General features: G+C 41.8%; 1 protein-coding gene across 1 annotated transcript in view; it reads right to left on the bottom strand.

Annotated features, from left to right (window-relative positions):
* Nucleotides 1–4,588: 4,588 nt before the first annotated feature.
* Nucleotides 4,589–10,569, bottom strand: part of TNKS (tankyrase) — a 206,950-nt gene continuing 200,969 nt past the window's right edge. The window contains exon 27 of the mRNA XM_002928843.4: nt 4,589–10,289. Coding sequence (XP_002928889.1) covers nt 10,203–10,289 — 87 coding nt within the window. The 3' untranslated portion in view covers nt 4,589–10,202. The remainder of the gene's footprint in view (nt 10,290–10,569) is intronic.

Genomic DNA, 10,569 nt, shown 5'->3' with positions numbered 1-10,569 from the left:
CTGAGCTGCAGAGGCATGAAGCAGGAGATGAGAGAGGACGTGTCTTTGCTTAGTCAGACCCTCCTGCCCTAGGGGATGCCGGTGTACACGTGTCAGTCCACACACAGCCTGCTTTTTCACTTAACAGCACACTCTAGAGACGTCCTGTGTCTGTATACACGGTTCTCTTTCACTTTTTTTTTTTTTTAGAGGGGGGAGCGGGGAGGGGCAGAGGGCAAGAAAGAATCTCAAGCGGACTCCTCGCTGAGCACAGAGCCTGCTGCGGCGCTTGATCTCATGACCCCGAAATCATGACCTGAACCGAAATCAAGAGTCTGATGCTTAACCGACTGAGCCACCCAGGCGCCCCTCTCCTTCACCCTTTTTATTGGCTGCATAATATTTTATAATACAGTATAGATACATGACTTTTAAATAGTATATAATTTCACTTTTTATTTCTTCTTTAGCTCAAGAATGGTATAGGAGAGTGTTTTTAATCTTCCAAGTGGCTAGGTTTTTGTTTCTTTAACTATTCTATGTGATGGGTATAGTTTTATTGCACTGTGGTCAGAGAATGTGGCATGTCTGATGGAAATGTATGTGGTGTTTATATTTATGTAATTTCTCCCCCCACACACTGCTTTTTTACCGAAATACTCACTTTGTCATAACTCTTCCTGGGTTAATCCGATAGGTAAGTTGCATTAATTTACTATTTTAACTTGCGTTTCTTTTCTTATGAGATAGAACACTTATGTATTCAAGAACCATTTGTATTTTTTTCTATGAACTGTGTGTTCATAACTGATTGTCTTTATCTTACAGATTTTCAGGAACTCTGTTCTGTATGAAAGAGATTAGCCCCTTGTCCATAGTATGAATTGCAAACATTTCTGTTTGTCTTTTGTCTTTGGTTATAATAGTGTGTGTGTTTTTTTTTTAAACAAATACCTATTTTGAGTCCCTGCTTTCTCTTCGGTATATACTATCCTGACTGACTTTATTTTTTTTTTAATTAATTTTTTTAATTCTGCCTTACGTTAGAGACTATTTAGACAGAGAACAAAGCCGCTTGCTCTGTGGCTGGGTCCCCACCTCTCAGAAGGACCAGCACTTGTATTTTACCGTAATACGCTGGTGGACCCATGGGAGAAGAGCACGTCTGGCTTACTGTTCCCTTTTCCTCATAATCCTCCTGGGTCTCAACTTTGGAGCACTGATCTGTAAAATCCAGCTCCGAGTCCAAAGTGGAGGAAACAAAGAATTTTCTGCTTTTCCCCTTTGTTCTCCCCAGTTTCAAACTAATTGAAAATACCAGGATTCTTGAATATATGTTTACTCTAATCACCTCCTTAAAGTCAAAAGGAGTTAGGTCAAAATTAACTATTTTTATTTAGTATTTATTTCTTCATGTGCTCTCTAGGTTTCCTATCTCTATTAAAAGAGAAAGCCTATCTATCCATCTTTCATCTCTCTATGGATCAATCTGTCTATACTTTGCAAGAACACATTTCTATCCTCATCTCTCTCGCTCTCAAAATGGACTGAATTTTTAACAGTTTTAGATTTAGAGCAAAACTGGATGGTACAGAGATTTGCCATATCTGCCTTGTCCCCACACGTGTGGCCTCCCCCATGGTCAGCATCCCCCACCAGAGTGGCATATTTATTAGTGGGTGGAGCCATGCTGACACACTCTCATCACCCAAAGTTCAGAGTTTACATCCAGGTTCACTATTTTATTTATTATTAATTAATTATTTGACAGAGAGAGAGAGAGCACGTGCAATCAGGGGGAGCAGCAGCGGGAGGGGAAGAGAGAAGTAGGCTCCCTTCTGAGCAGGGAGCCAGATGTGGGGCTCAATCCCAGGACCCCGGGATCATGACCTGAGCTGAAGGCAGATGCTTCACCGACTGAGCCACCCAGGCACCCCTCATCCGGGTTTGCTCTTGGGTGCTGTTCATTCCATGGGTTTGGACAACTGTATGACACATGTCCACCATCACAATATCCTCGGGTATCTGCATTGCTCTACAAATCTATGTTCCACCTATTTACCCCTCTCTTCCCACCTAACCCCTGGCATTCGCTGATCTTTCAACTACCTCCATAGTTTTGCCTTTCCCGGAATGTCATATAGTTGGAATCACCCAGTGTGTAGCATTTTCAGACTGGTTTCTTTCACTTAGTGATATGCACTCAAGTTTCCTCCATGTCTCTTCATGGCTTGGCAGCTCGTGCCTTTTTAGGGCTGAATCATATCCCATTGTCTGCCTGTGATGCAGCTTGTTTACCTGCTGAAGGACATCTTGGTGGCTTCTGAGCTGGTGCAGTTCCGAGTAAAGGAGCTATCGACACCTGTGTGCAGGTTTTCGTGTGGACATAGTTTTCAACTCCTCTGGGTAAATGCTAAGGAGTACAATTGCTGGACTGGACGGCTATGAGTAAGTAACTTTGAAAGCATGTACTGTTTTGCACTCCCACCAGCAATGAGTGAGCGTTCCCGTTGCTCCATGTCCTCACCAGCCTTTGGATTTCAGCCATTCTAACAGGTGTGTGTAATGCTTTCTCGTTATTTCAGTTTGCATTCACCTAATGACCTATTCAGTGGAACCTCTTTTCATAGGCTTACTTGCCATGTTTCTCTTCTCTGGTGTGATGTCTGTTCAGACCTTAGGCCTACATTTTACTTGGCTTGTTCAATTTCTTAATACGGGGTTTTTAAGAACTCTGTATTTTTTGGATAGCAGTACTTTATCAGATGTTGTCTTTTGCAAATATTTTCTCCCAGGCTGTGGCTTGTCTTCTCATCTCTCCACGGTGTCTTTTGCAGAAGTTTTTTTAATTTTAATGAAGTTTAGCCTATCAGTTTCTTTCTTCTGTGGATCATGCCTTTGGTGTTGAATTTTAAAAAGTCATTGTGAAAGACTCTGCCAAAAAACTGTTAGAATTAAATGAATTCAGTAAAGTCACAGGATACAAAATTAGCATACAGAAATCAGTTGCATTTCTATACACGAATAAAGAACTATCAGGAAGAGATATTGAAAAGACAATCTATAATTCATTTTCTAACACTGGCAATAACCAGAGGGAAAACCCGAGTCTAACAGCATTTAGGACTGATCTTCTCACAAGACATTGACAATATAAAAGCAGGTAGTAGGGTCACCGCGGGGTTTTTATGCCCACTTAAACATGGAAACTTGAAAAACTTCAGATTGGTGCCTAACAATAGGTGCCAAAGTCTATACTTGGAAAGAATTCTGGGACATAAATTATTTACACTGTTTGACCTCCTTGAGTCTCAGTTTATCTGTAAAATGGGGATTAAAATTCCTACTTCGTGGGATCATTGGGATTATTAATGACAATGTATGTATATACCAAGTACCTGGTTCGTTATAAGGTTGCAGAAATTCTCTGCCTCTAGTGCCCATGGTTCTTGGTCAAGGTACTTGGAAGAGGCAGACCGGATGAAGAACGAGGAGGGGGTATGCAGCAAAGCAAAGTTTATTGAGCAAAAGAATAAAGCTCCCAGAGAGGGAGGAGGCCCGAGAGGGTTGCTGCCACAGTTTCTAAGTTTAGGGGTTTTTATGAGCTCTTTTGCAGAACTTTCTTAAGCAACCAGGGTGTGCTGAGCCGTGTCAAACTGGGCTTTGGTCATGTATCTGTCCACCTATTAATGTCAACGTGCGGATGGTCTTTTTTGCTGACACCAGGGGGCTTATGTCCTAACTGCCCCTTGCCTGTGATAGGGACAAATGCTTTGTGGTAAACTGCCTTATTTTAGGACATTTTACAGACGTCATTTCTGCAAAGGCTGCAAATCAGAATGCTAGCGCGGTCCTAAGATGCAAAAACAGGACATCAGTGCTGTTTTTTTTTTGTTTTTTTTTTTAAAGCTGTCCTGACTCTGTATTTTCCTGCTGGGGACCCTGGCCTGACTACCTAACTGTCCAACTCACTCCTAACACTAAGGGCTCAGTGACAGGTATTATTTGTAGGGTTATTAGCATGCTTTCAAGTGCTTAATTCTTTCTCCTTGTGACTCTGACACTCCCTCTGGCAAAGAAGTTATGCATAAAATTCTAGCTTCCAATCTGCTACCTGATGAGTCACTAAGCACAGAGAAAGGAGAATGGAAGGAAAGGAAACAATGTCCTTTGTACTACGTGCCGGGCGCGCTGTGCGGGGTATTTGCCGCTTCCCACTGCATGAGGTAGGTCTCAGGCTGGGAATGGTGGAGGGGCCGAGTTTGCTCAGTAAGTCTGCAGGCCTCTGAGCTGCCCTGGGAACCGGCGAGAGGTCTGCCGCCAGAGCCCACGCCCCTTCATTTCAGAGCTATTTCTATTTTTTTTAAAAATTTTTCTTTATTTAGAGCTATTTCTAGAAGGAGCCTGTGCTTCTCATGCTGTACTTGGCTAACTCCCCTGCGAGCTGAGAGGTGCGGATAAGGCCCTGCCGGCACAGATCTCAACAGGAAGACCAGAGGGACAGTCGTTAATTGTGTTCTGAGTTTTAGCTCAGTTGTGTTAAGGCTGGTCAGGCTGAAATGAACAAACAGGGAAAAGAAGACACTTCAGAGCTGCTATCCAGACACAGTATACTTTAAAAATGTTTTTATTGAATATTAAACAGTTACAAGTACTGTTAGACATTGAGCCAAAGCACAATTAACAGGTTAAATATAATCATAAAGATGTCTTAAATAGAAACCCACCGAGCAGGCAGGTGAAGTTCCTTGACGCCCTCTTTTGGAAAGGAGAGAGCGAGGGAAGAAAGGTCTTTCATTCCACGTGAAAGACAGTGATGACTAGAAGGATTTACATGCTGGGAGCGATTTCCCATGACCAAATTGAGAGGGTTGCCAGATATAGTAAAACAAAGTAAAACAAAGCAAAAAGCCAGGATGCTCAGTTAAATTTGAATTTCAGATAAATAAATTTTTTTTTACCATAAATATATGCCAAATAATGCATGAAACATACTCAAGCTAACAAATTATTCATCTAAAATTCAAATGTAACTGGGTGTCTTGAATTTTATCTGGCAATCCTACAAACAGACAAATGCAAAAAAGCGAAGAGAGGGGATTGGAACCCCCTGCCACTGGTGGGTCACACAGAGACTAAAAATAAAAACAACACCAATAATGAACCAAAGAGTCACTGCGATGGGTTACTAACACAGACCAACATCACAATGGGAAAATATGGTTACTGCTCCAAATGCTGTTGCCAGGAAACATTCTAGATTTCCTCAAAGCTGGTTTTGTAAATGTTTTTGAGAAACCTTGTTGATAAAAGTACCTTTTCAGTTTGTAGCTATCAAAGACAAACACAACTACCACAAAGACCCATGAGCTTGAAACGAGGGAGGCAGAAGCAGGTGTTATATGCACAGGAAGACTTTAAATATTCTGTGTAATGAATACAATGGTTATGGGGTCAAGGTCATCTTCTAGGTCAAGGCTATTAGCCTCAAAGATTTTGGTTCTGTTTGTACTGTTGTGTTTTCTAGCTTCTTGTCCTGAACCTTGGGGAGAGGCGTGGGAGTGTGTGAGACACCCTACTAGCAAGAGTTTAACTGCATTTTTTTGCAAACACTCTGAATCAAGAAAGGGTTTTCAGGGCTGCCTGCATTAGTGCGGAGACAGGTACACAGTAGCAAAACAGTCTGAATTTTGGAGCATTAGAAATCTGCTGGAAAAAATGAGTGGCAGGATGGGTGTGAAAAGCGTAAAGCAGAAGAGAAAATGTGAATGAAGGAAGAGTGCAAATGCAATCATCTGGGCGGTGTTATTTCAAAGGAGGCGGGGCCCTCGACGTATAACTGGTCACACCATGAGCAGGTTTGGTCTTGCAGGGTATGAAACCCAGCGCTTCCTACTGCCCTTCACTCAGAACCATGGCTTATAATTTCAAGTGATTAAAAAACAGCGTGGGCAACGCTGAGATCCCACATGGTATCTTTATGAGATGCTGCTGTGTTTCTCCCCGCCCCCCCAACACTGACTAGGCTTTGAAATCTTGCTAGCATTTCTTTAAACTAGAATATCTGATAGCTGAGGAATTTCAGACACAGGGAAATCGGGAGAGATTGATTAGACCCGCTCCTTGGCATGTAAGGGAGCATTACTCATGAAACAGACCTTCATCACATCAGCTTCATGGCTGTGACCTACGTGGAGACGCGCCCGACTCGCGGACACCTTTCAAACACTAAGGAATGGAACTACAACATTTTAGTTACTAGGCTATAAAAGGTTAAAAAGTTTCTGCCATAGTTAAGGCTTTCTTAAGAAAAACATTTAATTGTCTATTAATTTCAGAATGCACAAGGTATCTGAAGACGCCTTACTTTTTAGGGTGGTTTTTTAAAAAAAGCATTTCCTAGTCATATGCTAGAAGTGTCCAACCAAAGCTCAAATGTTACCTTCACAATTAACTTTCTTTTCATTTTTCTGTCATTTAGTTGACATCGGACAAGTTTAAGTTTAATCTTTTCAATAAAATTTCTGACACATGAAACCCTATCTTAATGTCAGTTTTGAGTGTTCCCTGAACGACTAAAGTCTACAGCTCTATGGAAGATAACTGCCCAACAAAAATCACAGCAAGAAGGCTGTTTATCACACATTATCGTACAAGTGGGTTTTGGCCACAGTGGAGGCAAGGTGCTTGGAAACAAACACCATTTCTGTTTGCAAGGCTGTTTTGGGGAATCCGAAGAGCGCACGCGTTTAGAAAGGGGCGGGTGAGCAATGGCCAATAACCCTTGTGCAGCTGGCAGATGTACTGAAATAAAGAAAAACCTAGGCGACTTATTGCATTCCACTGCTCTTCGAGTGCACACTGAAGTGTTATTTTTTGTATAAAGACTATAATAATAGAATATTAATCTATAGTACTTTATTTGCCCTATTCAGGCATTTCTCTGTATATATCAGTGCACTTTGCTATTTTGAGAGCAAAGGGAAATTAGTCTAGCCGCTGACATCAAGGTCAAGGAGTGCAAGGATGTCATCATGAAAACATCCTAATATTATTTAATCTATTTATGTTACTGGAAAGCTAGAAATTCCAAATTCTAAGAAGGAAAAGGTAAATAAGAATCCTGGTTGTACTGCTGTTATTTTGCATAGAAGTAAAACTCTGGTTTCCATGCTGTCATTTGTTAACAAATTGGCAGAATCTTCGGAGCAGAGCACATGAGGCCTAATACCCGGTTCTGGTTGTGATATGGAAACAGGTACAGTCTCCTTTAGCAAGACTCAAGATGAAGAAAGGAGGAAAATGAAGGGGGTCAAAGGTAACTATTGGAGCTAATTAAAATTCCAGACTAGCAACCTGGGGAAAAGGGAAGGAGGCCAAGTAGAAGGAGAAAGCGTCTAGCCCAGAGCACTTAACTTATGCTTAATTGGTGACTCAAGAACCCAGCTGGCACTACCCAGTAAACTGGAACCATCGGGTCTAGAAGATTTGATTTTAGAACTGCAGTAAAGCTGGTGGAGGTGTCCAGATTCTCTCTCCATTTGGTTTGGGAAACACACGGGCCACTGCAGGGGAGGCCATATTTGAACTCCTCAACTTGCTCGTGCTCTATACAGTGCATGCACAAGAAATTAAGTGGATTTTGGCCTGAGTTAATGCCATACTTTTATATTCCAAAGGGTTTTTCACACTGGTATAGATGGAAATTCCAAATGTAATCAACTTTTGCTAACTTGTGGGCACTCGTGATGACCTTTGGTTTTCAAGTTTTGAAAAAATGTATTTGGCTCCTGTGAAATATCAATTAACCCATTCTCTTTAGCAGATGAATAATATATACACATTCTTCCAATAACTACTATACACACGAATCGTTACAAGACAAGAAGCACTGCACATGTCTTCCTTACACGGTACCTTTACTCGGCACACACGACATCAGATGTGTAACATCGGCAGTTTGAATACTGAACCACAGTTTAACTTCTCAGGTGTAAGGCCGAAGTTTAAAACACCCATTCATCTAGTTAGTATGATGGAAACGACATATAAGCACAGTCGAATAGTGGCTTATCTTTTTAATAAAGCTATAAAGCTTTGAGATCGATCCCATATTCCCCCTTTTATGGAACTAAGAATCACAGCTGTGTTTACCGTTTTAAACTATATCTAAGTGGGGAAGCAAGTAACATACACTTTCACAGCTACTAAAAACTATACAGATGCCATTTCTTCAACCCATTATTACACACACACACACACACACACACACACACAAGCAAAAAAGAAGGGAAGGAGGAAACAAAGCCCTCTTAACAAATATGAAACTCCGAAGCTTCGTATGGAATTCTAGTGCTATTGAACAAGTAGCCAAGACACAAACACCCAGCTTGGGTCACTAAAACTTCAATAGAAGCAACAACTGAGGCTAATTCTTGATTTCATGTTGAGGACCCACGCAAGATTCTGCTAGAAAACTCAAACTAGTTCCCGAGGCCTAGTTCTTGTGTTGGACTCAAGCCAAAAAGAAAGCTAAATGTATATTTTAAGAGCCTATTCTAGAATGTTTGCATGTCACCATTTTATTTTCCTTTAGGAGATTAAATGAGGTCACGGCTTAATCAGCCTGCATTAAAACACAAATTAGTTTTTGGAACTTTATGTTGAAATGGCAAGTTTGCATTACACTGTTTTCCTTTTTTTTTTTTAAAACCACATTTATGTTATTTTTGCTTCAAAGCTGAGTAGATACACAGCACGTCCAAGTAAAGAAATTAATGCAGTCAATTCACCATCCAGTTCAGGTGCAAAGGGCAAGTGTGAGATGTGTAATGGATAATCTTTTACAAGTGTCAACGTGCACTGGGCAAATATTGATCAAAACACGCAAAACAAAACAGCAGTGTCCTGAAGAAACAGTATAGTATTTCTCCACCTTCCTTTACAAAAATAACTGCAAGAGCTTTGGTTTCAGTTTTTGTTCTTCTTGAAGAAATGGTTCGAAAATGTAGTGCTGGGACCTACAGAAACTATCTGAAGCACCTCACTCCAAATAAACCCCAAATCTGGAGCCAACACCCAAGTTCTTGCATATCTACTTACTAAAGAGGGTCTGAATCCTAGCCTTCTAAACTGGAGACAGTCAAGATCATTGTGACTCTAAGGAAGTACAGTAATTCCACTGAAGTTGGCAGTAAGGCAGTTAATGTTGGGGGCGACTAGCTGGCGGTAGGGCTGAAGTAGAGAGACGGACTTTTCGAGCAGGCCCTGCAAGGCCCTCCTTTCCTGCTGCGGTCTCGGAACCACATGCTCCCCACTCGTCTCAGCGTTGTTCCTCCCCCCCAGCCCTTCCTCCGTGTTTCATGAACACTGGACACCTCACTCCACCCTTTCCCTGGCCGCGCTCTTCTGGGGTCTCCGGCACCGTCCTGAACGCCTCCGGGGCAGGCTGCAATTGGGAAGGGGGGGGCGCCCTCAGCGGCTTTGACTTCTCTGAACTTGGGAGCTCCTCAGTCAGGCTGACCTTTGTGCCTCTCCCTGGTAAGACTGGCCAATTCATAAAAGGAAACTAAATCGTGGTATTTTTCCTTCCTGTCCCAATTTACAATAATAAGAAGTACGGATACAAAAGAAATCCAAGTGAAAAAAAAAAGGGGAAACTAAGTCTTGCTCAGCCAGAAGCTTGGGTTGAATCGCTAATGATTTTAGTCAGTGTGACTTTGTGCAAAATATCCTTAAGAAGGCTCTGGCTCATTTTCAAAGTAAACAAAAAAATGAAAAGAAAAAAAGACAATGATGCATGTTTAGAAAAAATTAAAAATGAGCCTATGTGTACATTTGTTACAAACACGTGCCATATAGAACAAAGCAAATGTAGTGCGTGAAGTGTGAAATTTGGGAAAGTACTGGTTGTTTTTTTTTTTTTTTCCATTTCCAAGCTAGATCAAAGCAATCTTGTTTTAGAAATGGGCAGTTGCAATGCAAATGAGCCTGAGATATGGTAAAAGGCCGCCCCTGTAAACATTTCCTCAAAGAGAACAGTAGCAGTTGAGTATGTATCAGTTACTCATACTATATTCATCACTATAGCAATGCTTTATAAAAGACAGACAGCTTCTTTCTAGGCTGTCAGGGATTTACGGAATATTGATTTTGTTGGAAACAATCCACCGTCATCCAGTCCCATGTTTAAATCCGATGTGGCCTTTCCCAGTGGGCGTTCACTAGGTCTTCTGCTCGGCGGCTGTGGCAGTTTGTGCCGGGGCTTCTGGCTTCATGATCTGGTACGTGATGAGATATTCTGGGTATGCCTGCGAAGGACCGCAAGAAAAGCCAATCACTCCTTTGGCAGGTACAGTATTAAGCGAAGGCTCAGAGGCTATTGGTCCTCATCAATATTCTATAATACCGAAGAGCCTGGGCAGGCCGGCCAGTTAATAAGTGCCTAGACAACACACATGCGAGGCACACCTGTATCTTGCATCTAATCAAGTCTAGACCCGATAATCTAGAGAACTGCTGTAATGTTCTTTCCACCCTGAGCACTCTAAAGTACTGTGTTCATCCTTCGTGCACATGCCCTTAGCAGGA

Source organism: Ailuropoda melanoleuca, chromosome 18, assembly GCF_002007445.2.
Source record: "Ailuropoda melanoleuca isolate Jingjing chromosome 18, ASM200744v2, whole genome shotgun sequence".
Classification (NCBI taxonomy): Eukaryota; Metazoa; Chordata; class Mammalia; order Carnivora; family Ursidae; genus Ailuropoda; species Ailuropoda melanoleuca.
Note: the sequence above shows the minus strand (reverse complement) of the source record. Positions and strands in the feature narration are given on the sequence as shown.